General features: G+C 51.5%; 7 protein-coding genes across 7 annotated transcripts; 2 read left to right on the forward strand and 5 right to left on the reverse strand.

Moving 5' to 3' along the window:
- Positions 1-261: 261 nt before the first annotated feature.
- On the reverse strand, positions 262-3,016 carry J4E82_000486 (uncharacterized protein; the record flags this gene model as incomplete). Its single annotated transcript, XM_051726807.1, has 2 exons — positions 262-2,921; positions 2,977-3,016. 2 exons carry the CDS (start codon positions 3,014-3,016, stop codon positions 262-264), a joined length of 2,700 nt encoding a protein of 899 aa, XP_051593232.1.
- A 1,978-nt stretch (positions 3,017-4,994) lies between these two features.
- On the forward strand, positions 4,995-6,058 carry J4E82_000487 (uncharacterized protein; the record flags this gene model as incomplete). The annotated part of the gene is made up of 3 exons (XM_051726808.1): positions 4,995-5,044; positions 5,097-5,653; positions 5,703-6,058. The coding sequence occupies 3 exons, from the start codon at positions 4,995-4,997 to the stop codon at positions 6,056-6,058; spliced, it is 963 nt and encodes a 320-aa protein (XP_051593233.1).
- A 2,849-nt stretch (positions 6,059-8,907) lies between these two features.
- Positions 8,908-10,367, reverse strand: J4E82_000488 (uncharacterized protein; the record flags this gene model as incomplete). Its single annotated transcript, XM_051726809.1, has 4 exons — positions 8,908-9,545; positions 9,599-9,772; positions 9,827-10,151; positions 10,212-10,367. 4 exons carry the CDS (start codon positions 10,365-10,367, stop codon positions 8,908-8,910), a joined length of 1,293 nt encoding a protein of 430 aa, XP_051593234.1.
- A 1,009-nt stretch (positions 10,368-11,376) lies between these two features.
- Positions 11,377-14,514, reverse strand: J4E82_000489 (uncharacterized protein; the record flags this gene model as incomplete). The annotated part of the gene is made up of 6 exons (XM_051726810.1): positions 11,377-11,855; positions 11,910-12,702; positions 12,758-13,350; positions 13,400-13,566; positions 13,612-14,263; positions 14,313-14,514. The coding sequence occupies 6 exons, from the start codon at positions 14,512-14,514 to the stop codon at positions 11,377-11,379; spliced, it is 2,886 nt and encodes a 961-aa protein (XP_051593235.1).
- A 3,332-nt stretch (positions 14,515-17,846) lies between these two features.
- Positions 17,847-19,596, reverse strand: J4E82_000490 (uncharacterized protein; the record flags this gene model as incomplete). The annotated part of the gene is made up of 3 exons (XM_051726811.1): positions 17,847-19,109; positions 19,161-19,469; positions 19,516-19,596. 3 exons carry the CDS (start codon positions 19,594-19,596, stop codon positions 17,847-17,849), a joined length of 1,653 nt encoding a protein of 550 aa, XP_051593236.1.
- Positions 19,597-21,199: 1,603 nt separating this feature from the next.
- On the forward strand, positions 21,200-22,144 carry J4E82_000491 (uncharacterized protein; the record flags this gene model as incomplete). Its single annotated transcript, XM_051726812.1, has 2 exons — positions 21,200-21,205; positions 21,284-22,144. 2 exons carry the CDS (start codon positions 21,200-21,202, stop codon positions 22,142-22,144), a joined length of 867 nt encoding a protein of 288 aa, XP_051593237.1.
- Positions 22,145-22,352: 208 nt separating this feature from the next.
- On the reverse strand, positions 22,353-27,502 carry J4E82_000492 (uncharacterized protein; the record flags this gene model as incomplete). Its single annotated transcript, XM_051726813.1, has 3 exons — positions 22,353-25,361; positions 25,918-27,404; positions 27,451-27,502. The coding sequence occupies 3 exons, from the start codon at positions 27,500-27,502 to the stop codon at positions 22,353-22,355; spliced, it is 4,548 nt and encodes a 1,515-aa protein (XP_051593238.1).
- Between the last annotated feature and the right edge of the window lie 297 nt (positions 27,503-27,799).

A 27,799-nucleotide genomic window follows, 5' to 3' on the forward strand; every position in this document is an offset into this window, starting at 1 on the left:
CCCACTCTATATCCAAGATTCCTCCCACCATTACCATGTCGTACTATACAATTCCTTTTACGTTGCGTAACATTCGTTCTATTCCAATATCATTGCGCCAGTCGTCCCAAAATGCCGTGAGTCCCGTTAGTTCCATAATATTCCCCAAAAAACGCCGATGCTAAAAGTGTGATGGTGCTATGAAAAACTCGATATTGCATATGCGAGTGTGGTTGTAATCGTAAAGGTACGTTGCGTTGCGTTCGTATGTCAGAGAAAAGCCTAAGCCTGGCTTGTCCAACTCTTCCTCTTGCTCTTTTGCTGCTCTTCCCAGATGACGAGCTCGCGACCACTCCTTTCTCCACCACGGTGGACGCGATCGATACCGAGGTGCTCGAGGCCGTCGCGACCTACGTGGATGCCGAAGCCATAGCGAATCTTATGGGGATCGGTGTAAGAGTTGTGTTTCTCACTCTTGCGTCCTTTTCCCTTCTTCTTATCGCCTAGGGCAGGTTCTGCAGCCTCGTCGTTACGCAGGTTGTTGCGCGACGGGCGGACCAGGGAGAGGGCTGATTGCGCCCATGTGCGCTCGGCGTAGGTGGTTCCCATTAGCTTTGCTACAAGCTCGGGCTTTGTCTGTGGACGAGAGAAGGCGCGGTCGACGAGGATGGGAGATTGGTATACCCAGCTGATTATCTCAGAGAGAGTGTTGCTGCGGTGAGGAAGGGCGGCTCGGCGGCGACCTGGCAAGAGAGCGAGAAGGCTGATACCGTACAAGGCGAGGAAAAAGCAGAGGGCGTAGTATCCTGCAAGCTCTGCTGCGACACGAACGACATCTTCGCCGCCGTAGTATTGCGTCCAGAAGCAGCCTCCAGCAAGAACAGGAAGGGTGGCCGATGTCAACGAGACAAAAGAAAGAACTGCTGTTTGCCAGTGTCTGTTCTCGAGCGCTGCTAGAGTAACCGAGAGAGGTAAACGGCAGGCATAGTCGACTAGCAGGGAGGCTTCGGCGGTGGCTCCGCCCTTCGCGGACAGCGCGATGTAGGGCTGGAGTACACGGAGGGAGTAGTCCAAGGATAAGAAAGCCAGGAAGAGGAAATTGGCAATCAGTGCTGGGATGAAGGAGTAGAGGAAGTTTGAAGCCGAGAAGCCACCTGAGTCCGTACGGGCGAAGACTTGGGGCAGGAATCCAAGTCGAACAGCGTCATTGACAAAACTGACGACCAGGAAAGCGACCAGCAATACGCCGGCGATGACGATCCATGCAATAACTGAAGTGTCCTTCAGATACCATGGAAGGTATCGCAATCGCACGCTCGGGTTGCGGATGTCGGTGCGGATAGTGAAATCGTTGCCCTGGGCTAGCTCAGAACTGGTGCGTTCTGCTCCCTTCTCCATGATACGCCCTCGCTCGACTGAGAACCTCCGAATTCCAGCGCCCTCCTCGCCGATACCATAGAAGACGTCGCTGGGCCTTTTGGTGGTCGTCCAGTATCCAAGGCGATCTGCGCGGTTGCTGACAAGGTGCCAATCGCCCTTCTCAAATGTCTCGGAACCGTTGTAGTCGGTGAGGTTGTTCGAGCGCTCGAGAAGCGAGATGATATCGGCAAGCGATCGAGGATCCCACTTCAGGCCAGTCGGGTTGCGGATAAGGAAAACCAGCAGATAGACCAGGGCGATGACAAGAAGAATGTAAAGAACAACGACGGTCCAGACGATGCCTTGGACGGCTACCCATCGCCAAACACTACGTTCTAGGTCATAACGTACGTTGAAAGCAGAAGCAAGAAGGGGTATCGTCCAAGTAAACAACCATGATACGAGGAAGAAAACTCCGACGCCGGAGTGTCCAGAGTGGAAATGCTCAAAGTTGGGCAACAAGAACTGCATGGGGTACAGTCGGAGGAAGACAGCTTCAGATCGCTTGTGGAAAGAATCAGAAGCCATTGAGATGAAGGGTATGAGGCGTTGGAGAGCCGTCTGGACCTGGATGAGCCAAAGCAGCAAGAGCATTCCCAGTAGGGTTGGGAGGTATTCGAACACGAAATAGCGGTTGTCGCCAAAAGCGTTGTAGTTCCATAGGCCGCCAACGTCGTTGCGGTTAGAGTAAACCGCGGAGAAGATCAGTGCAGCGATCATAAGGATGCACAGGAAGATGAAGATACCAAGCCAAAATGGGCGAAGAATGGCTGGGAGGAAGTGGAGTGGCGCATGTTGAGTATGAGCTACGAAAACATCATCTTGTGACCGAGGGGGCGAGGGCGACTGCTGTTGCCTGTACTGCTGGGATTGGTAGTGCGGGTTGTAAGGTTGCGTGGTAGCCATAGGTGCTGGGGCTTCCGCAAGCGGTGTTGACGAATTCCTCAAAGGTTTCCGTGGTATCTTTTGCGACATCCTCTGCTGTGTCCTCTGTTCCTGGGCCATGTATCCCAAGCCATTGTCGTGAACGATCCTATCGACGGGATAATCATCTTCGTCGTCCTCTGGTCGAACCTCTGGGTATATTCTCGATCCTCTGACCTCCTCGTCCCGAGTAAGCTGGTCGATAGCAAAGCGGATGTATGGCGTGGTGTCCTGGCCTGGTGTAGTTACCTGCGATTCGGCGTCCATGTTTGATAGTAACTGGGAGCGTCTCGCGTCTCGCGTGTCTGGTCTCGATTCCTCGGCAATGGTAGAGACTGCGGGTGACTGAGGGCGTTGAGGCTGCTGCCTGGGGATACCGATGCCTCGTAGGGACGTTATTGGGACGTCAGTGTGTGGCACCAACTGCTCATGACTTTGCGCTGGTGTTCGGTGGGCAGAGGGCGGCGTCCGGTAGGCAGGCAGTCTTTCTTCGCTCGAACTAGACGCCTGTTCTGACGCGCTGTAGTAGCCTTCGGAAGCAGCTAATGAGGCAGCAACGCTCTGCTGCGAGGTTTGGTGGGATAGTTGAGGTTGAGAGACTGGGACCTCGGTCAGCCTGATGCGCGTCTTGAATAGCCGGTGCAGCTTACCTACCGTTGGTTTGCTTCAGTTGGAATCCAGGCTCCACATTCATATCTTCTTCGGTACACTAATCAAGTGGAGTCGTTCAAGAATGATAGCATTGTGAGGATTTTCTGTAGCTGGGCGTGGAGAAGTTTTCTACTCGAGATGGCGGGTGCTTGAAACTGTCTGCCAGCCACCCAATTACGCTGGGGAGGCTGGTCCCAATACCGCTGGGATCACATTGGCGCGACGCATGTATCAACTCATCAATGGAACCGGGAATGAACAAGTTTTCTCGCGTCTACCGCTTGCCATTCGCCGGATATTGTTGCGGTATGCCTGCTGTGCTGTCACTGGAGATAGCTACGATAGCTTCCCCGCGATGATGATGTACTAGCCCCAGCTTGAGAGGCTCGTGCACACCACACGTCCATCTCCCAACGCCCTCTCCTCACGGAGAGAACCGACAACAACTATTAAAGTCACCGTGCCTGCTCTTTCCAACCATGTTTCTTATCGTCTACCGTGGTTCGACGTGATGTTGGACGCTCTTGTATTCATCCCCGCCCTTATCGCTGCATCCTAGTTACGCGAACTCCTTGGCTTATGGACCCACGAACGCGTTACTTGCGACGCGCATGGTAGTTTTGCAGAACGTGCAGCTCTCAGTTCAGACGTCCATGCCGAAGCGACAGCGTTGGTTTGACATCGCTCACCGCATCCGCTTCAGTAGCGTTTTTCGAGCCGTTAGTATATAGCCACAACAACACGCTCCACTTTTCCCAACCAAGGCTGTACTATTTAAGCACCGCCGCCTCGCCCTCAGGCGCTGCAATAAGGCAACCAGGCTGTACTCATGAATTTGAGCTCCAGAGCTTGGCTTTCTAAGCCTGTTCCAGTCAAGTACGGTGCGCTGTTCGTCTGTTCGGATGTCCACATATCGGTCTGAGCTCTGAACGATCCAGCCGCGTGATAGTGGCTAAACATCTGGTGGCATCTGTAGCACAAATACAACCTCTTCTTGGCTTCAGCCGCGCAACAAGCGAAATCTAGAGCGGAACGCAGACGCCAAGCCAACTGCTTATGGCTGACACCCGTACAGCCGCATCTCTTCTCTTCCTCAGGTCGGCGAACACGGATTTTGTCGCACAATGTGGCGACCGGGTGTTTATAAGCACGATTTCTTAGACATACAGCCCGAGTTTACAACCCTCTCGGTGTCGGAGTAATGTTGGCTCATGCTGACATCTTGTGGGGCCGCGCGCGCTGTTGAGAAATGGCCCCATCCCTAAGCGCATCTTGGATGTCATTTCGATTAACGACGCCACCAAAGGAACGAAGTTGTGATTGACACTGCTCCACACCGCCCTATGGAGGCCTGAGGTTTGTTGTGGGTCAATTGAAAAAGTGCAGTCAAGAGAGGGAGCACAATGGGCTTGTGTTTCGTGATGTGTTGGTAGTATGCCTGACAGGACCATCGTGGCATCGCGTCGACTTTCCGCTATACACGCCGTTGCTACCGCGATGGAAGAGGGCTGTGCTGAGGCTTTCACGCTCAGATCAAATCCCGCCACGGGGTACGGGTCGGGCTCTAGGCTCGTCAATCCTTCGCTTACTTCCTTTCAGCTACTAACGCGAATTGTACGGATAAGCTTCTGACAGTACACCAAAATACATCACACAAGGCCAGCCACCATACGGCGGAGTGGCGACTATACCACATTGGATCACGCGTGGTCCTCTATTGGCGGGTGCTATGCACAATGTCTTCCTGCAGTGCTACCGTTCAGGTAACGCCCCATTCAGGCGTTCCTCGCGCGTGCTTCGAGACATGGAGATACATGTTTGTCCGTGTGCTGTTCATCTCTGATCTAGCTGACATATGCCCCGTTCTTTATCATATCTACCGTCTTTCTACTAGGATTCGCTGTACTTACTCTCGCTTTGGTCCCATCTTTGTTTTTGCGCCGTTTGGTTTGCAACGTTATACTTCACTGTAAACTTTACCCATCTAAGACTTTTTCCTTGCTATTGGAAGTATCAACATCATGTCTAATTCATCATTCTACGACTTTCATTGCCCGCAGGGAGGCAAGTGGTAAGGCAAATCCTAGAACTCAAGAGCAACGCGGATACTAAACCAACTCCAGGTATGCCTGTGATGCTGACAGTAAGAGCAAGTTTGTTGGTTGTTGCGGGAACGATCCGTGTACCACTGGTTGCCAACAAGGAGACATCCGCCCTGGTGGATACAACGCTTCACATCACGGAGAATTCGCAGGCGCCACTTGTGGATCAGGCAGCCAGTTTTTTACATGCGGCTTTGGAGAGACTTTCTGGGGATGCTGCAAACATGATGCATGCAAAGCAACACCGGCGCCCTCATGTGAGGGTGGAGACTTAGTTCCTGCCTACCTATCTCTACCAGAGCAGTTCGACGAATACGCCCCTGATGCCGCGAGCGCAACCCCAAGCGCAAGCTCTTCATCAGGTGACGGAAAGAGCAACACTGGTGCTATTGTTGGTGGAGTAGTCGGAGGTGTCGTCGGCCTTGCTATAATTGGACTGATTATCTTCTTCGTCCTTCGCAAGAGACGCAACCAGAAGCCTGCTGAAGGCGATATGGGGGCAGCGGCCATGGTCCCAATGATGAACAATGAGAAGCACGACCACAACAGGCACTCGTCACAGTTCAACGGCCAATCACGTACGTTATCTCGTCAACTCACCTAACAGTAAGCTAACAATCATGATAGCACCACCTACGTACTCTGCGCCTATCGGGGGTTCCTGCCACGACAATACCCCTACCAAGGGCCATCAATCATACCACCAATACGCCAGCCACGCAAGCGAACCCCAAGAGCTGCCAGCAGAGTTCCCTTCATCTAGCACACAACGGTACTCAGAACTTCCTGCTGGTGCAGATAATCGACGATTTTCTGAACTTCCTGCCGAGGCTACAGGACCTGCTCCTCCCTCTGAGTTGGAGTCACCGCAAGTGTCCCCTCGACCTGTACAAGCAGAATTCCAGAATGATATGGCTAAGCGAGCGAGTCAAGGACGAGGGTTGGGAGTGATGACTGAGGAGGGACCGTCACAAAGGAACTAATTGCGCAAAGATCATATCGTTTCATGGAAAACTCTTCTTTCTTTCTTCCGCTTAGGTTCTTGTATTTGAGTTGTTTCATTGAACCTCATTCTGTACTTGCATATCATACCCAGTCTATCAGCGAGCGCAAAAATGTATAATATAACAGATGAATATCGGATGTTCACATAGAATCGGGACCCTATCAGAAGATCCGGCCAGGCTGCTCCTTTTCCTCCTTCTGAATACCCTCCGTTTTTCTGATGTATTGACAGTAGTTCACGACATTATTCAAACTTAACAGACTAAAACATATACTATTGGGCCATATTGTTGCGTTAGCGTCACAGATCAGAAAACACGAACTTGTCCGTAATCCTGCGGGCAGTGCCACCAAAACCCGCCACCATCGACTCAAGGCCCACCCAAACGTCAGCCTTTCCACGATGCATCTTACTGCGCCGCCACGCGGCAGCCATTGGCTTATTCTGGCAATCTCTCACACCACCTCACACCCTTTGTGACAATTATTACTCCCGGGATCTGCATGTTTCTGGCCTTCCAAATGTTTTCTCTTACACCTCCTATCGGTCAGCTTTACGCCGTGGCGCGGTGGTTAGCGGTATGATACGAATATGTTCGTTTTTCCATATTAGAACGCAGCAAGCACATTGGGGATATTCATTGCATCTCAGTGGATACACTCCAATACCAGAGCATGTAAACCTTCTAGATGATGCTACTCTCTAAGAAAAAAATAGAGCACCGGCGTCTTCGTGGTGCTGAGAGGATATGCACAACATACGTCAGATTTCTTACTTGCAGGTAACACCCGAGAAGGCTGGCCCCCATCATGTGGCCATATACGCAGGCGTTCTTGGAATTGCTCAGCCCGAAGACTAGAGAGAAGATGCGTCGTAAATTCGGTAGTCGTGATGCACGCACATAGGGAAGGTTGAGCCGCAGGGTTGCCCTTTGTTCGCAGGTATATGCGCTCATCGCCCACTAGATATGCTGACCCAGGGCTGAGTTCGAGTTTCAGTTTCACTTCCCTTCGGATTTTATTGTCTATTGAGAGTCAAGTAATTTGAAGCGTTCTTCTTCAATTCCAGTCGCTGCTGCTGTTCCGCGTTGGCCGCACTTGCTTCATCTGCCCTCCACGGGCGCACCGCAGCCTCGTCACCTCGAATGATGTCGACCAATCTCACTAGCAGACAGGCGTTCTCTCCTTCTTGTCCAGCTGGAGGTACGTGGTGGTCGTGCGGCTATGGAACGTGAGGATCCGTCTTCATTAGTATTTCCAATCGCTAACACAGCTCCAGATTCTTTGTAGGTTGCTGCGCGAGAGATCCATGTGAGATCACTTGTGCACAAGGTAACCTATATCCGGGCGCTTTTGATCCAGCCGCGTATGGAACATTTCCTGACGCTACGTGCGGGACTGGGAGCAAGTTCTTCACGTGCACTGCTGGTGGTAAGTCACCAACCAACACTGGTCGCCCTTAGACGTGCACCGAAGGCCCTTCATTCAACTTACACCTGAATTGGGACTTCTAGAGAACTAGCTAATGAAATGCAGAAACGTTCTGGGGATGTTGTAAAACGAACGCATGCGCCCAGTCTGGCTGTCCGGACGGCGATCTTGAGCCCGCCATCCTCAATCGCCAGGACCAGCTCAGCGCCTATCATGCCACTGGCGGATCCACCACGATATCCAGCGCTACGGCTACATCATCGCCATCTTCATCTACCAGTGATGCATCTGTCAATGTGGCAAATGCATCCTCATCTACTACTACACCTGGAACAACCACGACGTCCACATCGGCCACTGCCTCCGCTCAAGCCGGAGAGAAAACACCGGTCGCTGCTATTGCAGGTGGCGCAGCGGGTGGCGCTTTTGCACTTGCTGTGGTCGTTGGATTCGTGGTATGGTGTCTTTGTTTCAGAAGGAAGAAAGGAAAGAACGATGGGAGTGGAGAGGGAATGGAGCAGAGACAAGACATCCTACCTATCGGTGGGATGACGGAAGACCAACAATCGCGACGACATCATATACACATACGAACGAAACCAACTGACCGTAAGTCAAATTGATCTTTTTCACTGACGGCTTAAAATGTTATACTAACATAACAGATACAGCCCCACCAACCTACACATCTCCCAATCCAGGCTTCGACAACACCTTCTACGGCCATCCATCCCCTCTCAATCAGCACTCGCAATCCCCCTATGATCCTCAAGATCCGCGTTACATAGCCTACGCCCATCACGACCCGAATTACGCCTCCGATAACCACGCATACCATAGTCACGCACACGAATGGCACACTCCACCCCAGGAACTCCCCAACTCCACCCCTTCAAATCCTACGCCAGCACAATTTCGTGCCCACAAATCCATGTACGGACACTCGAGGGGCCCGTCTGAACTATCAGGCGACGGATTAAGGAGCGAATTGGATAGTGGAGGGGAAGTAGAGCCGGAATCGCCAGTATTAGGTGGTATGTGGAAGGGTGACCAGGGCTCTAGAGATAGACATGTCACAGGCTCAGATACTCCACCGCAAGTGTGGATGGCGCCTCAGGATTGGGCGTCTCGGGGTACCAAACCTACGGCCTCTGACCAGCAAGGACCTGAAGAACGGAGAGAAGAACGCGGGCCAGGGGGTAGAATGAGACCGTATGGGTTGGGTGTATTGGATGATGCGCCGCAAGAGAATTATAGAACGGATGGAAAAGGAACGGAGAGAAGTGATGTAGGAAGGGGAAGGAGGGGATGAACGTAAGATTTTGTGAAGAATGTAGGTTTGTTTTGCTAGTCGGTCGTGTTTCTTAATGAGCAAACCTTCAATCCTACAAGTCCCTCAGAAAACTGTCCCATCACTCAAGATAACAATCGGACTGCTCTTCGTCTGAGGCCTCTTCTCTTTTGCGACCTCTCTCCCTGCTTTCCACGTCCCTGCCTCAAGCAACTGCGCCATGCTCAAATCCACCCCTTCCATCCTCTGCAAGACCAGCTTGTACAATTTGTCTACCAGCACCAACGTCATTGCTCGCCACTCGACAATAGCATCGTCTCCCGCGGTGAAAGAAGGAAGACCGCTTCCGTCAGAAGTAGCCTTCAGACCACGATCCAGAGACTCAGGCTTCAGAGTCAGAACGCCGAGATCGACGAATAGACCGCCATTGCGGTATTCAGGGAGTGCGGTCATGGAGGACATGTTCTTCCATGTTAGGGAGAGGATGCGCGTGAAGGGGACGGTGAGGGAGTAGGCAAGCCACTGGGTTAGTTTGTGGAAAGGTTGGATGAATGTGCTCTCGTCAGAGGTTCCTTCTTTGGATTGCGTTTTGAGCGTAGACAAAGGCCAGGCGTCACCCAGAGCTTGGCCGTTTACCACAGTACGGTCTTGGGGCCAGATGGGGATGAGTAGGTTTTGGAGGACATCCCAGAACGTCAGGATATCTAGAGTTGAGGGATCGGAAGTGGTGGTTTTCATGTAGTCTGAAGTATGTGGTAAGTACCTGATGTAGTGATTATGTGAATGATAAACATACCAACAACGTTTCCTGGACGGCCTTCTTCGCCGAAGATGGTAGGGTGGGAAAGCAATGATTTCCCCAGACTGCGTAGCAAGTTCGCTCGAGAATCAACACCTAGCATGGGGTTGCTTTCGGAGATTTGGAAGCCTTCTGCCAGTGTTTCCGTCTTCAAATCTTGTAGTCCCTTTCCTACACGCAGCACAGTTAGCACAGTTCTATTCCAATCGCAAATCTCACACTCACCATCAACAATCGGTCCCCCATCCTTCTTCGCAGCGAATCCCCAACTCTTGAACATGTATAAACTCGCCACCGCAATACCCTCACTCCTCTCGTACTCCGTCTTCGTTCCTGGTTCCACATACCGCCAGTGATCTCCCGCACCAGCATCCAACAGCACCGAAACGAAGAAGAGATCGATCAAACGACGAGTAATTTCCAAATCGTCGCATCCAGATTTCTTCCACTCATCAAGCAAGTTAGCGATGCGGGGAACGCCGCCAACTTCAAAGTGTTGCCAGCGACCGTGAGGTGGGATGGTGTGGAATTTGTCTGGACCAAAGTCACGCTAGTAGATCCAAGATCAGTGTCTTGGTTGTCAAATATCTTGAGAAGCTTAATAACGAACCTTGATGACAGATGTCACATAATCCGCAGCCTCGCCCAGACGCTCCTCGTGCACATCAAAGTGACTCAGTTTGCCTGCTTCAGCGGCCTCTCCCACAATCTTAGCACGCTCTCGCACCGCGCTGAGTGAGAGAAGGTATTTGACTTTGTCGTCCATCTTTATGTTGCTGTGTGTTTGAGAAAGGTGTATAGAGATCACAAAGCTGTACGTCGAAGAGTAGGTGTTGTCAGGTAAGCAAGTGGGGTTTAGCGCCACACTACAACGACTGCACTGGCCCAAATTAGGTAGTTATGTGCTACAGAAACCCACTTTGCGGAGAGCCGCTCGTGACCTTGATAAGGGCATCGGCGTTTACCGACGGTCATGTTTGTAAACGAGGTTTGTATGACTGATGCTGTATTTGAAAAGTCGCTTGCTGCGAGTGAGCAGAGATTGAGAATATACATTTCATTACGGGGTTTATCATCAGTTCGCTGAGCGGCAAATGCCAAGCTTGGAGTAGTAGCCGCTGCATCCACGTCTAAAAAGGTCGGACAAAAGCCAGCTATACACTCTCTTCTCATGCCAGCTGTTCAGCCAATGTCCTCCTTGTGCGACAGCGTCATGCTTGCACCGGTCCATGCCCGACCCAGTGTCTGAATGTCCTCTTGTCGTAACAACTGCAAAGTCGCGTAAACAAATGCGTCCTCTTGGTCGCGCAAGAAACAGTAGAACTAAGCCTCCCTAACTATAGAGGCCAAAATGCATGACAAACAGCAGTTGCACTCGGTATACATGAAGCACGCTGGATGCGCGCAACCAAGCGCCCCGCCGAGATGAAGATAACCGACAAAGGAAGAGTGAAGATGCAGAGACAAGCCTGATATTTCAGGAATGCTAGCGCGCTGAAGTAGAACACGGATGAAGGCTTGCCTAAAGATACCCGAAGGTAGAACAAGTGGACCTCAGTGCGAGTGTTGTACCCTTGCTTTCCGCTGGCATACCATGCATAAGAGGTATCAATCCTAGAAGTGCCAGAGATGAAGGAGACCCAAAAGCAAGTGTCGCAGAGACCAAGGACTGCTTTTGAAGTGGTATGTTGAGACTAAAGGAAATACCGTGGTATCGGATGCGGCGTTGGTCATTAATGTAAGGTCAATAGAGGCGTAGAAAGGTATTAGTGAAATCAATCGTCGCTGTGGAGTGATCGCCCGGGATCGCTCGTCTGTGGTGTTCGCAACTGAGAGGAGCTACCGAAGCTGGAAAGTTGCTTCTCCGGCTCCTTGTGGCTAGGCTTTCGCTTGAAAAAGCTCATGATCTTGCCCGTTGTCGTCTTCCTGCCGGGACTAGAGCAGGTGGGTGATGTGGTGGTCGAATCGGGGTTCGGAGGCGCCAGAGAATCGGGTGTTACCTCCTTCAACGGAGCTCGTCCATCTGCATCGCCGTTCCTAATATCGCGAGTACGTCGCTTTGTGCTCACATGTCGCCACCAGCTCGAGTCACGCGACACATCGGAGCGTGTTGCGTTACTGTCAGCGCTCAACTTGTTGTGTGAGTCCCATTGCTGCAACTTTGAGCCATCGTAGTTCCCGTTGGCAGTTTGCGACAGATCGACCTGGGAGTGACTTTGCGACGTCGGTTGTTGCGCAGGGTAAGGATCAAGAACTTTTCCACAGTTAGCTCAAATGCCATGACGGGTCTAAAGTGACGTTTACTCACCTTGACTGCGTCTGGCCTGGGAAGGAGCTGTGACCGGTCTAACACCGTCCTTCTTTGGTGATGACGACCGTGTCAAAGTGTCCTTACGATCAGTCTTTGACCGATCCTCGGAACCTGGAGATTGTCCTTTTGGGTCCGATGCGTTTGGTGTTTGTGTTACCAGAATTGCAGTGAGACTGGGGTCTCTGCTACCTCGTCTTGACGATGTGGCATTTTCAGCAGAGCTCATAGCTCTTTGGCCAGGGACAGCGGTCGTCGAAGATCGCCGTGAGCTCTTATCGATAATTGAAGAGGATCTTCGTGAGTCAGACGCAACTGGAATGGAGCGTATAGAGCCGGTCGACCCTCGGCGGGCGGCTTCTTCTGGAGAGATGGTCTTGATCGCACTCAGCGGTATCTTTACAGTGTGTCCACTACCCCCACCAGACAATGGACTCGGAGTTGGGTCGACGGCAAAGCCAGGTGTGAGTAGTCCAAGATTCATACTCTTGTTTTTTCTCTTCTTCTGACGTTCTTCATCAATCTTTCTCTCCCAAACACCCTTGTTTGTCAGGATTTCGTCGACAGCGAAGCGCATCGCAGGTAGGATGTCTGTGACAGCCTCGAACAGCGGCCTAGCGAAGATATTCATGAAGCCGATCTGGGATTCACCAAGCTTGATAATGTCCTCTCGTACGGGTGGGCCACCGAACAAACAAGACGGCATGTCCAGCTCCTCTTCCATAAGTCCTTGATTGCTGAATTCGTCCGTAAGGATATTGGCCCATCTAGCTGCGGTCTCGAACTTCCGCGCCTAAGTTAGGAAAGTTAGATTACATGCGCCAATAGAGTGTTGGCGCAAAACTTACCACATTACAGATATCTGCGCACTTGATTAGAAGCCCACAGGTCAAATCTTTCTGTTCTTCCTGTACTTTAGCGCTCCATCCGTCAACTACTCCTTTGTCATGCGCAACCTTCTGCTGTAGATTACCCAAGTCGCTCATGTATTTGAAATGGAGACCCATATCGGTCGCAAGTATGTTGTTGATCATAAGTTTGCGCATCGCAGCATCAGCGAACGCTCTTGGCCAGTAGCGGCGTAATATCTGAGAATAGGCAGCGCAGTGGAAGGATTCTAGGACGGAGCGGTCGTTGTAGAGTTGAGCGAGTGGTGCGTTCAATGCGACGAGGAAAGCGTTGTTGACTCCTGGATGACCGACATCATGTCCGATGGCTGATATCAATAGCGTAAGCGCATCAAAAGGCTTAAGAAGCTCAGCGATTGGTGATTTCGGAGCGGAAATACTGGAGGAAGCCGACGGGTAAGGAGGCAGAGTGCCGATTCGGACGAGGAAGTGGAAAAGAGCTTGGAGGACATCGACAACGTGACGGAAGTTGTGGTACTTGACGAATTCGTTGTAGGCGGTACGACTGGCCAAGAGAAAGACGATCATCTCATCTAGAGATCCGTTAGTGGAGAAGAGGGTACTGGCACGTGCTTCACTTACCTTCAGTTATCGCCCACTTCTCCAATTCAGGCATTTGAAGTGCATGCTTCAGCATGACAAAGGCACCATAAAGAAGCTCATCGTCGGTGAAGTCGTGCGCTGAGAAGGCCCAAGTGCCTACCGCAGCTTCAACAATCATTTGGCGATCTTCATCAAGATGGAAATCCCTGCTGTCGTTAGTCGCGAATCTTCGTTTTATCGTGTGCACTTACGTAGATTCGAGTGAATCGCCTACTGTTTCGGGATTACAGATACCAGTCATCAGATTGGACACCATGGCCTCCCGAAGATAGGCGTATGGCTTAGTATCATCGACACCAACCCAAGACAGCTTCCGGTTTCTCTTAGTAGTCAGGAAGCTTGCTTCTTCTCTTGAGAACTCCTTCTGTAACCGATAGGCGTGAACGGCCAAGCCAAGCATGCGATCTCTTGACATGGGACTTGTCAGAACGTCGACGGCACCGGCATCCAGGTATCGAGTCAACCGAACAGTGTCGCCGATCGAAAACGACACCTGCAGACCGGGCGACGGGAGCGGGCCAGCTGAAGAAGGCTCTTCGGTACCTAAACCCGAGAGCATAACGACAGGTACGACGAGTTTAGAGAAGTTGCGCGACGAGATTTCGGAGGATATGTGGGTGAGTAGGTGCATGGCGTAGATGTCGTCGGGTTCGCTGGTGTCTATCCGTGTGAGACGCGATGAGGTAGGCGATGGCGTGCGCGGTTCACGAGACAGGCGCTTCATTCGCTGCTCTTCATCGTACGGTATGTCTATTATGACAAAGGTAGGAATGCTGGATTTAGTGGAGTCGATGAGCTGGTGGATCTTCTGTAGGCAGGCGCGGCCGGTGCTGCAGATGTGTACTGTTGGACGCGTCAGTAATGATATGGGTGCAGATGGCGGACAGACTACCTTCTGAGGAGATGGATAATATCGCTTCAACATTGTCGTGTACCTCACGCGGCGATGTTTTGCCGAGCGCAAAGTAGCTCTGTCCTACATTGCCTGTGGTGGTGGTCCTCGCAACAAGCGACTTGGACAGCGTCTCTTTGCGCACATGCTCATCGTTGGCCCGCCGGTCAATGTAGACAACATTGCACGCGCCATGTTCCATTGTCTCCACCTATGTGCGGCGACCAGACAGCACTGGTCTCCAGCGCAGAGGGGAGGATGTTGCAGAGGAGTCGCAAAATGGGGAAGGTGGTGGATCGCGATGATGCGGCTGAAGGGGGTCGAGTAGAGTCACGGGTGAATGTGAGGCGGAAGCGTGGTGGATGCGATGGCCAATTGCAGGTGTCGAGCGCGGTGGGAATGAACACAGGAGAGCTTCAGACGGTGCGGTGCGTCTAGAAGCGTGGGGGAGCGCAGAGATGGGATCGCGGGAGTGCGCCGGTTGGTCTGAGATGCAGTCTGAAACGACGACGTCTGTGTGAGCTCCAGGGAACCTAGCGATGCGGAGAGAGGCAGCCAGTGCACACAAGACTAACGTGCTGTGTTTATTGTATACGAGGTAGGCGCAACGGGCGGATGCGACAAGGAAGGCGGGTAGCGACGTGGGATGGGAGGTGCGATGGCGGGAGGGCACAGGACGCAGCTGCCTCGCGCGCTCTCTCTCACTCTCACACTCAGCTGCAGGCGGGACGAGGCAGCGGGCGAGACTCGGGATGCACAGCGCACTACGGGCGTCTCTTGCGGATTCGACTGCAGCGTGTTTGAGGAGCGTCCTCGACACGAAGCGCAGTGCTCAGGGCTTGCGGGTGAGGGTCGTGGTGTGGTTTGGTCGCAGACGCAGGGGCTAGTGGTCCTCGGCGTCAGTGTCGCATGAGCGCACTCGCAGTATGGGCTGCAGTCTGAGCAGCATCGGGCGCGGGCAAGATGGTGAGGGTGGATTGAGGGCGAGCTGAGCAAGGACAGAGGTCGGGGATAGGAATCGATTGAGTGTGGTGGAGGAGAGGTGCAGGCGTTGCGTGATTGGGCTACTCGAGACGAAAAGAGGAAGGCGCACTGGTGGGCAATCCCCACTCATGTCGAAACTGACCAGCAGCCGTCGAAGCCTCGAAGCCTTCTGGAAGCTTTTCTATCCGTCCAATGCTCCGCAGCGCCGTCGCACGCCCTGCGACTGCCCACGATTAGGCGGCCGTCTCACCGTGTGCGCGTCCGTCTGGCTCTGCAACGCGACGCTCGCGACGCTGCCAGCCAGACGTTCACGCGCCCGCCCTCCCTCGTGCCCCGGCAGGGCTGCGACGAACCCAGAGAGCCGCTCGGGGAAGCTTGGCTGCAGGACGGCCTCGGTCCTGAAACGCATCCCAGGGCTGGCCCAGTTCCCGCACAGCTGCAAAGATTACATACAGCACGCCTGCCTCTGCTGCCTGCGCTATGACTGGCTAACATCCGCTACTCGTTGTGCGCTGGCACCAGCTCCAACTTTTCCTTTTTGCTATCCTATGCCCGTCTGCCGTCGCCTGCATCGCACGCCTGCACAAAGCGCCCTGCCTCCCCCGCAACATGTCGCCACGCAGCTTCGTCATCTGCCCGAGAGAACCCAGTTCAGAAGTATTCTGGAAGTGGCGACTCGTGAAGCTGCCTGCAGATCCCACAATTCGCCAGTGCCTGCACGCTGTGGGGGGGAACAAAGAGCCCCTGTTCGGTCCGCTTGCGGGCGATTGCTTGCTGATCAACCAATGCTGATCCCCGCCCGCCTGCCCTCGTGTCTTACGACTGCGAGTTGCGGCACACGGCATATGCCGTTACCTTGTCCGACTCTCCATGTCCAAGTCGCTTTCTTTCAGCCGCCTCACCCAGCCATTAACACGATTGCGGCAGGTCGCTGCTCTATGCCGAACCCTCGGGCACGCTACACGTAAGCAGCTTGGTCCGTGACCACCACGCAGCCGTACTCGCTCCATACACTGGAATTAGCAAGGAGCTGCGACTACACTAAGAGGGGCCGCTAATAGGGATAACATCGATGCACCCTCCGCTATTCGCTCTCTAAAGTTCGACCCTGCCTCATAAATACAAGATAAGGCCGTGACAAGGCTGCTGATCTAAGTCTTGGTAAGCACGAATCCGGGGTCAACACCTGTCACGGCAATGAATTGTCCCATGGCAAATCGTGACAAGCTCTCGTCCCGCTGCCTGCGCGATTCAGTCCGATCCCGGCGCCAAGTCCGCAACGCTGTTGCCCTCCAACCAATACTACAATTACTAGTATACTGCGAGCTAGTAGGTGACTGCAAGAAATAGGCTTTGTTTCCATTAGTATACCGCACCACCCTGCAAATCAAGAGATGCGTAGCACCACTCCGATCGTTCGCACTCCAGATCGGCCAACGGCCCTTTAGCCTACAAGCTATCGCTGACTATGTTTGAGGTTTGCAATGTACCCAATTCAGCTGACGCGCTGCAGGGTCGATTGCGCGTTGTAGAGAGTAACCTCCAATCGAACACTCCGGAGTCTTCGTCGCACGCACCAAACACATGGCTCACTACCTTTGCCATGGCGCCGCCTATTTTGCCTCCATGTCTGTCTCATTTAACCCCTACACAGTATACGTGGAGATTGATAGAGCTGAACGGCCTGGAGCCGTCCAGGAGCACAGATGAATCGTGCTCAGCCAGCTACTGTCTACTCATCGGGCCTCAGCGCGAACCCATCCAGGGACATTCCTGCCTGACGCCTCAGAAACACTCGCTAATATAGTCATCATCTCATCTATTGCTCGTATCCAAGACTTCACAATAGGTTCTTGATACCCAAAGACAGGTACCCTGTCGGTTCTCTATATCCATGTCAAGGGTCGGTCCCACGCTCGGAGTTCTCCAGCCTGGCTCTTGACGGACTCTGTGAAGCCCGGAAGCCGAAGTCAATACACTGGGACTTCAGTGATCTAACACTGTAGTCCGTCTTCACGTAGGCACTTGACATGATCGGATGTGGGAGAACTCTAGTGCTATCATCACGGATGCGGGGATGCTTTTCAATGTCGCTCCATGTCGGCACCGCAACTTGCCCGGTATCTGGAGGCTAAACGCTTTGCCGCCAAGAGCTCCGAACGCTTGTTCGTGCTACAATGAGGGAAAACATGCGAATGCTACGTAGCAGCGCAGTCTTCATAGTAGGAGTCAGTACGATAGGTGACGCTGTTAGTTTCAGCTATGAAAACGAGAACGTTGGGAATGGCGGGATAGCATAAGAGTGAAGCGCTTGACATGCGGAGTAACGCTCCGCGGTCACACTAAGTGGAGCAGTGGCCAATTCACATAGCTCCTGAATACCTACCTCAGATGTCATCTACTCATGTTCTTCGAACTCTAGTTCTTGTACTTGGTGCACATGTTTGCGAGTTCTCGACTGGTATAGCTGTAGATCAAGCGACATGATAGCGATGCTTTGATGCTCTAAACAGTTATGATTCGCTCCAAGTATACTGTCCTCCATACATTTTACGCCACGGTAGTACTAACAACATATTCATAGTCCTTCCTCAACGGCACAATGACACCCTGATAGAACCTCTCCCTAAAATCGTCGTTATGGAGACTATATACCGAAGCTTCAAAGTTACAATGTATACACCTCTGCGTCGCATCCGCATAGTTCGGCAACTCCCTCGTTCGTAAGCCCTCTGCCAAACGATCCGCTATGAGATAATCGGTGAAAGCCGTACGGTTGCCACTTGCATCGAGGTCTTCTGAAGTGACAAACGTGTTCAGAGGCTTGCCATACGAGATCTCTAGCAACGCGACACCCAGCGCGAAGATGATGCTGTTCTTAATGATACGCACCCTTTGGTTCTGTATCGGTGACGTAGCTGTAGAAGGAAAGTCACGCGATATATAAGGCTGGTCGGATAGTAAAGATTGGCTTAGGATGCATATGTCATTGAGATCCCATGTTTCTTCTAGCCAGGGTGTGTTATGAAGGTGGTAGACTGCGGAAGCGAGGGTGAGGGCAAGTGTACACTTTTCCTTGATCAGGAAGGTTGTGCCTTGTTTCATCATAACTTCTTGTAATGTGACTCGTTCGTCGGTCGTGTTGGCATTGGGTAGGTGAAGAGTGTGGATGTGATGTTTGGCGAGCTTGCTGCTCATTACCCCTATGCAGTCTGGGCTTGGACAGCGTTGCAATGTCGCGCATAGATCGACGATATCCGGAGCTCTTTTTAAGCATTTCCAGTGGTCGTGTGCTTCGATGTTTGAGTGGACTACAATACTAGGGAGCAGTGAGTCGTGTGATTTCGTCGTATCAGTGACATCAACAGCCTCGATCTCCACTGGGATCGATTTCCAAGGAGCAGTATTTCCGGCTTGTGATGAGCCAAATGTAAACACCAGTTTGAATGTGGAAGGTTTGCCTGCTTCCTCTTCTCTTTGTATGTCAAGTCGCAAATTTGCTTGATGTGTACTTTGGCATACACATCTTGACGACCATCGTGTGTTAAAAGCGTCGTAAAGTTTCTCCGCCTGCTGACGAAACTTTGTCAAGTATTCCGTGTTCGCTCTGCGTCTTCTTTCAACTCGCAATGGCTGAAGCGCAATAGCTCCCGCTGTGAGATTGGCAATGCGGCTAATGTCTTCTTCAATAGACGATAGCAGTTCTTTGTAGTGCTTCGACTTGAACCCTCCTTTAATGCGGATCCATGGATCATTGAAGAACTTGTTTCGTGCCATCACATCGACACAACCTGTTGCTCTAGTCCACGGTGGCTACTAAGTCTTAGTAAATGTTCCTTCTTTGTTGCACTACTTCATACACACCTGGAAGTCCTTGTCTAGTTGCAACTTTCGACCGAAAAGGTTGATCTTCTTGTTTAGTTGCTTGACAGAAGATTTGAAGGGTAGATAGTTGCTTCCCAATCGATTGCGTAAAGCATCGCTAAGCTCTGGGCTCTCCCATGCTGAACTCTCGCGATTCTCGAGAAGCTGAAATAGTTGATCATCAGAGAGAGCTAATGGACTCAAAAGCTCTTCACAAGCATTCCTGTAGATGCAAGCGATAGTTACGAAAGAAGCATGAAGATATCCGAATACTTCCTCGTACTTTTGCATGCTTCTTATGGTTGAGAGCTGGAATGGTATCAGTCATGACGTGTAATGTATTTGCACTTCGTACCCCTTCAGCATAGTGCTCCAAAGCTGATACGACCAATGGAATTGATCCCAGTACTACCCCAGCTATTTCAAATCCGGACATGGCGAGGGAGCTTGTGATACCGCTAATCGACCAGATTGTCGGCTTTGGGAAAATAATGGCGGAATTTATGAGTGATATAGAAGACGCACGACAGAGCCAAAAGGCCCAGATGGTACCAAATTCTTGGTCGCAGGAGAGATGCACAGAGGATGAATGAGACTGCAGAGAGGGTATGTTCTCTCAGCCTGATCGCTAAGCTCGAAGAGCTCTAGTCGCCAGTTGAACCACGTGGTCTCGTGTACGACATTGGTAATCACATCTCAGCCTTCTCATCTTATCGGCGTATTCCTCTTCAATTTCAACAACGAGATGTGACCTTACAAAGATGGATTTGTCTATCTCACAAGCTCATACTACCTGCGTCGCTGCTTTCCTTGCGCTCATCAAAGCATCGCATATCCCTTACACAGAACGTTCGAATGAAGCGCAGGATATTTTCGATAAATACAAACTTTGGGCTGGAAATGTTGGCGCTATACATAGTATGAAAAGATACAAGTTATCTCTGGACTACCGATTGAGGGAAGCGTCTTTCTATAAAAGTCAGGTATTGTTAACTCGTCGCAGCCGATACGCAAAGACTCACGTAATCTTAGATATTGAAGTTGATGCAGGATCTGCAGAGCTGCGTAAGAAACCTAAGTTCCGTTGCCGTCACCTTTCACAGTTATCTCGAATTCAGGACAACAACTGATTGAAAATGCGAAACTTAGTTGAACAAAGGTACAATACACAAATCGAACATACACGTGAAGACGTTACTGACCTGAGGTTTGGAAGCTTTAATAACCTTATACGACGAGTATGAAGTGAATGTCCTCCGCATTACTGAAGACCCCGACCCCGACCCATCAGGTGCAAGTACGGATGAATCTGACTCGGCTGACTCCCCATGGGAAGTCTCCTCTGACTCTGAGGTCGAGAAGCAACCAGAACAAAAGCTGCGTCGACAAGATACAGATCGTAAGAATGGTGGATCCCGATCTCCAGCAAAGCCAGCTCTATTGGACTCGATCAATTTCATTGTTGAATGTCTTTGGAGGTTACCCATTCGACGTCCTGCGCCAGCCGATCGTATGAAGGATAAAAACTTTGCTGATACAACCGGATACTTTCCGTTTGACCTTATGCACGTAAGGGATAAGTTCCCTGACCTCAACGAGACTGTCACTACACGCCTGGCGAAGATGATATCGAGGCGCAGGCAGCTGATGCGGTACCGTAAAGACCACACTGACGCTTTGCAAGAGGAAGAAGCTACAGTGATCGACGTCCCTAGACCTGAACATAACAACCTATCTTCTCATATTAAACTGGATGTGGCAAGCGAGCTGGCGCCCAGTATAAAGGCCCCAAGTCAAAGTACAGAGCTTACAAAAGCGACAACCCTGAAAATCAACGCCTCCATGGCGACACTCTGGCCAACGACTGGAAACTATGCCCAGTCAGTATCCGAGTCTGGATCTTCGATCGTGTCCGAGCAGACTGCAGATGCGATTACGATTAGGTTTCCAGATCGACCTAGGACGAAAGAAGGACAAATTTTGGAACAATACATATGTCCCTACTGTTCCACCGCCCAAAGAACTCCATCGGAACGCAAATGGAAGTAAGTGGATTCAGTGACAGATCGTCAGGATATCGCTGATATATGCGCGTAAGAAAACATGTCTTGTCCGACCTCCAGCCATACGTATGCACCTACCCTGACTGCCAACTAAATGACCACTTCTTCGAGAAGAAAGACGACTGGTACCAACATGAATCACGTGTGCACCGTGTTCAGTGGTTCTGCAACACAGAGACTCATGATCCCTTTATCGATATTGAAGACTTCCTGGACCACATGCACAAGATCCATTCAGAACCTCTCGATAAAGCACAGCTTCTGAGTTTTCGCCGAGGCTTTCAACGACCTTCAGGTGCGCATTCGGGAACCTGCACGTTATGTAATAAAGAGACAAGCAGACTAAAGTCTCATATTGCACGGCATCTAGAACAACTCGCCTTGTTCGCAATTCCCCCAAAGGACTACAGAGATGACTGGAAGGGAGACGATTCCTCGTCGGACAATGCCTCGTCGAACGCCACACGAAGAGACCTGCAGACATTGTCTAGCAGCCACAAACAGAAAGAAAGTTCGGAAGGGCGGTCTGAAGGTTCGGCCCCCAAGTTTGACGACTGGCAAGATGACAGGATGGACGAATCAAACCCACAAGGCACCGAGATCTATGATGGGACAGCATTGGGTTCATTTGATCAACTTGGAGACGAATGGAACTTTATCCCACCTAAATTCGAAGAACCTCGTGTTCGCGATGACATTCCCTCAACAAGGTTCCCACAAGAACGCAACGACTCTGAAGTGACTCGTGGTCGACGAATGGATGAGAAAAGGCCTCGCATACGTAGTGTTGCGCCACACCCCCGACCCCATTCCCCACCCCAACCCAGCACATTGACTAAAGGGAACTCGCTGCGAAAGAACTATTTACCAAAGAACCTGTTACCAAAGAATCTGCTCCCAAAACGGGATCAACGGAAGTAAGCATTTGTTTCATTGCCACGGCGTTGCCGAGAAAGTCATGATCGAATCTACGACCGTATCAACCGTGTACAAACTACTCAAAAAAATATATCTATCTTGAGGATTTAATGAAGCTCTGCTTGATGTCGTTCTGTCACTGAACCTGAGCATAAACGCTCACCCCAACATAAAGATACTTTACATCTTAGAAACAAGAGTGAACACCGACTTATTGAGAAACAACATCTCCACATCTTCCACAAACATCCTCATGCTCCTCTTTAACAAAGCGCCAACACCTTGGACACTTTTCCCTGCTGGGTGGATGAACAAGCACCTTCGCTTTACCTAACATCCCACTATCGCTTGAAAGTACTTCTTCTTCAGACCACTGCGATTGCTGCTTTATCATATCGGGATCCTCAGCTGTGAAGACGCTGTTCACAGGAGCGGATGAATCAGACAGCGTGCGAAGATTAACTTCGCTTATGACGAACAGGCCAGCAAGTTGGGTCTCGACGTCCATTGGCTTGGGAGTGGAGGGTTGTAAACACGCTGCGAACTCTGCGTGCAGTTTCTCGGCATTGGAGGCTGGTAGATAGACCGTAGCTGCGCTTTCCAAACTCGAACCGATCTTCTTATCCGCGCGGAGACGCTCCTGAGCGACCTTAATAGCAGCTCCCAACGTACTTGTAGTCTCATTCATGGAATCCAGACATGCCGATTCAGACTCCTTGAGCGCGGGGAGAGGCGACCAAACTGCGCGTGCGGGGTGACTACTCTTTTCCTTGAGTTCAGCAGGAAGGTGATCCCAGACCTCTTCTACAAGCAGCGGACAAACTGGGGCAAGCATCTGCAGAAGTTCGTAGAAAATGAGCCCCAAAACACGCTGGAGCGTTTCGCAATCATTCTTATCGCTAGTGTAGACGCGGTCTTTGAGTGTCTCGAAATAGAATGCACTTAGGTCCATGGAGATGTACTTGTTGATCGCGTTGACACCCTTGAAGAACTCGTATTTGCCAAAGTGGTTGTGCACTTCCGCACTGACCTGTACAAGTCGGTGAATGGCGAGGCGATCTGTGAGTTCTTTGAACTCGGTGATACTGGGTGTGAGGTCGTTGAAGGAAGTGAAGGGCGGTGGGCAAGATGGCAGAGAGAAGATGCCTAGCAACCATTTGAAGGTAACACGGTACTTATGTAAAGCTTGGTTTACGGACATCAAGACGGGCTGGCCAATTGTGACATCGCGCGTGTAGTCACTGCTTGCGGCCCAGAGGCGAAGTGCGTCGGCACCCATAGCATCATATGTTGGCGTGTTCTTTGTTGCGGGATCTTGCTTGACGCCCTTTTGCTTCTTCCGCTTGACGGGTGGAAGGAGCTCGCCTGACATGATTTGCATTGGAGAGATGACGTTGCCAAGAGACTTGCTCATCTTGCGACCATCGGAGTCGAGTGTGAAGCCGTGAGTGATCAGAGTCTTGTATGGTGCTTTGACAGTCTCGGTCGAGTAAGACTGGGTAGCGACGTGAGTAAGCAGTGACGACTGGAACCATCCACGATGTTGATCGGTACCTTCGAGGTACACATCGGCAACAGGCTTGTACTTTTGCTCCGGAAGAAGCTTCCAACTGGTACCGCTATCGAACCAGACATCCATGGTATCTCTACCACGCACGTACGTTCCGGTAAGATGATTCGGCTTCCAAGCTGGATCATCTTGTGCATCCGTCCACCACGCGTTGATGCCACGCTCTTTGATCACTTCAATAACATGGTCGATGGTTTCCGAGTCCATAGTCGCTTTCAGAGTATCGCCCTCGACCTTGTATAGAGCGGGAATAGGGACGCCCCAAGCGCGCTGTCGTGAGATACACCATTGGCTTCGTCCCTGGATAAAGCTCTCAAGACGACTTCTACCAGTCGCAGGCATGAAGTTGACATTGGCGATCGCTTTCATCGAGGCATCCTTGATACCCTCTACGTTCGCAAACCACTGCTCAGTAGCTCGCGTGATGACAGGCTCCTTGGTCCTCCAGTCGATGGGGTACTTGTGGCGGTAATTCTGCTTGCCTCGGAGCATGTCGAGCTTCTGGAGATAGTTGCACACAGCATTGCTACCCGATTTCTTGATATCAGCGACAGGCAGTCCTTCTAGAAGTTCGGGCTGTTCCGGGAAAGCGTCCTTTGTAAAAGCACCAGCATCATCTATAGGCGCAAAAGCTGGAACGTTGAGCGACATGCAAACGTTGTAATCGTCCATACCGTGTCCAGGAGCGAGATGAACCAGCCCAGTACCAGAAGAGTCGGTGACAAAGTCCGCATGAATGATAGGCTGCAGTCCGTTTGCTTTCTGGAAAGGATTCTCGTACTGCACCTGTTCGGCAATGTCTGATCCGCGCACGTCTGATACGACGATTTCAAGCTTTCTTTCAAGGATTTTCTCGTATTCCGCTACTCGTGAAGCCGCAACAAGAATTAGCTCGCCATCTTTCTCAGCGTCCTTGACTACACAGTACTTCATGTCCTTGTGCACCGCGATCGCCTTGTTCGCAGGTAAAGTCCAGGGTGTGGTTGTCCAGATGACTACGCTGACCTTGCCATCAACATCCCTTAGCGCTCCGTTCTTCAGTGTCTCCGATAAGTGTATAGGATACCGCACAAAAGCAGCCAAGCTCTTATGCCCCTCGTCATATTCCAATTCAGCTTCCGCAAGCGCTGTCCTTGAGCTTGGGCTCCAGTATACGGGTTTGAACTGCCTGTAGATCAAGCCTTTCTCGAACATTGCCTTGAAGACCTCCAGTTGTCTAATCTCGAAACCACGCTCCATTGTCTGATAAGCATTGTCCCAGTCACCCATGACGGCCCATTCTTTGAAACCCTTCTTCTGCTCCTCGATTGTCCGGGTTGCCAATTCGCGCGCCGCATCCCGCACGCTTACAGGATCTGCTTGCGCCGCATCCTTCTTTTGCGCCTGGAGAGCCTTGATCTCAATAGGCAGACCATGGCAGTCCCAGCCAGGAATGTACGACACCTTCTTCCCTTGTCCAACCTCGTGCCTACAAATGATGTCCTTGGTGATCTTATTCAATGCATGTCCAATGTGCAACGGGCCATTGGCGTATGGCGGTCCATCATGCAGAGTAAAACTCTCTCTCGGCGCACTGCCTTCTGTCTCGACGTTCTGTCCATTCAACCGCTTCTCCAAATGTCCATAACGTATAACGCGTTCCGGGCTCGCCTGCCACGCATACAGGTCATCGGTGCATCGTTTCAGGTAGGTTGGGTTCGTTGACGCTAACGGTCGCGGCGGAAAACTAGATTTTGGTAGCCGGAGGGTGTTGGACCATGATGCGCGGAGGATGCGTGTTGGGGTTAGCATAATAGCATCCTGGGCGGGCAAATCGGCGGGGAAGTGGTGGTTGGAGTTCCAATATTTTTGGATCGACTACTCATTTGGTGATGGCTCGGCTCGGTTCGGCGATAGCGCGGAGATAGAGTCCAATGCTGCGGGAATTCACGATACCGCAGTAGGATAATGTTGACTATACAGACTCTTTAAGTAATACGAAGGCATACATATCATCTATATTTGAAGTCTTTAAAGACTTGATTGTCAAGATTGGTTCAGATCGACTGATGTAGTAATAGCAACCCATGATGACCATACTGTGTATCAATCTGATACTCGTGCTACATATCCAGCACTTATGCCTCGAGCAGACTGGTTTGTGTGCGTAACCTCGCCACACTACGTGCTATGACAAGCCGTCTCAGTATACGGTCAACGAGCTCACAGCTCCGTTCTTCAACACTTCGAATACCATGCCCGGAAAGCCGAACAGCTCTACATTTCCAACATCCGCAGCACCCTCCATCAAGACACTGCCAGCATTCGCAAACTTGCTCTTCTTCCCAGAGCTATCCTCCCACCCTCCAAGTAGCTCGCAGCTGCTACCTGGGCTGTCACCCCAGCCTCTGTTCAGGGCCATGCCACGTTGCTGTAGTCTCTCCTGCTCTTCATTCTCGTAATATGGCTTGAAGACTTCCTTTAATCTGCCTGATATGTCTCCGAAGCCCATTTCGGAACTGAGAGGATCACGGTACATGGCTGAGGGCACATGCTCGAGCGTCCATCTGCTTCGTCTATGCCGATTAAACTGATACGAACCAGGCACGTTACCATGGAATATGATCTTGGTTGCAGTAAGATGGTTCAGAGGTTGCGCACTGAGCTCGCCTTGGCTGTGCAGCTCCGATTCCCGTCGCTCCGCAGTAGGAGAGGGTGGAGAGATCTGAGTAGGCTGTGAAATCAAGATGTCAAAGCCATGGTGATAGTAGTTGTAGAAGTGCTCGGCCGCTGCAACTTCTCGCTCCTGAGCCTCTAGTGCGGCTTCGTCATCATCCTCCCATGCATCTTCGTTATCGCTTCTGATCACAGAGCCGTGGTCTGAGTCATCGTCTGGAGTAAGCCCACCGGGCGAGAGATCTGATGCGTCGCTCGTCCTTCGATCTTTATGTATGGATAGCCGATGGTCGTTCTTACGATAAATGGAATCAGGGGCGCCAAGCTCCATGATCAAGTCCTGTGGTGTTGTTTCGCTAAGAGTAATCCAGAACGGAGGACTAGACCGCCGGACAAGCTCTATCCTACCTTCTCCGTGTATTTTGACCGTTTCAATCTCGTCTGGACCACTATCCTTTGCTTTGCCCAGGGCTAGCGATCTCGGATTCGGCGGGGTCGCCGTGAACAGTGTTCCACGAGCTTTCTGCCACGATTCACCATTGAATACTGCCATGGAAGTCGCGGGGCCTGTAGCCGAGGAGGACAAGAGCGAGATGAAGTCCTTCTTCGGAGAGTACGCAGAGTGCTGAACCGAAAAGTTGAAAGCTATTCCCGGATACGACAGGTTGTAGGTGCCTCTGGCGTTTGGGTCTTCTGACTTCGGGGGTATGTACTCTCCGCCATACGTCGGTCCCAGAAGCTTGTCGTAAACATGCCGGAACCTCGGGCCTGATACGCCGCCTGAGAAGCCTACTTCACCAGGTTTATACACCTCGATATCCTTGTATACCAACTTGGCTTTTGCGAAATCGAGCACTTCGATGAGGCGCAGCCGCTGGTCAGGGCCGTCGAACTGTAGTCGCAGACCGTTGTCTGGAAGAACGACCTGGACGGGGGATGAGATAGGTCGCAACTCGTCGTGGTAGAGCTGAAATCGTGGGAAGGCCTTGACTTCGGCTTTGATAGTCGTCAGTACTTCGTGTAGGGAGCATCCGAGGGCTGTGTTTCAGTCAGCTTGGTAACCCAAACGATGGTCGCAACGGACTCATGAACCCTACACTGCGCCCTGGCTGAAGCTGCATAATTCCATCTTCCATGGTGAGTATTTGGTAAGTGTATGAGTGTAGTAAGTAATCGCGATGTGTTTGCTAGTCGATGTGTTGCCTAGCTTGTAGATAACAGGGAGCTCGCACGCGCGTGCTATGTCCACGAGGACAGGGCGACGGGTATATCCTTCTAACCCCCGGAACACACAACGAAGATCAACGCAGTCGACTCAGAATAATAGGATAGTCGGTATTGTCACAATGCGCTATACAATCGGGTACAATCCGCGACACGGCGGCGATAGATGAGGGGTGGCGGGGCAAACGTTGAGGTATACAGCGTGTCTC

Source organism: Alternaria postmessia (assembly GCF_024291825.1).
Source record: "Alternaria postmessia strain BMP 2775 chromosome Unknown scaffold_2, whole genome shotgun sequence".
Lineage (NCBI taxonomy): Eukaryota > Fungi > Ascomycota > Dothideomycetes > Pleosporales > Pleosporaceae > Alternaria > Alternaria postmessia.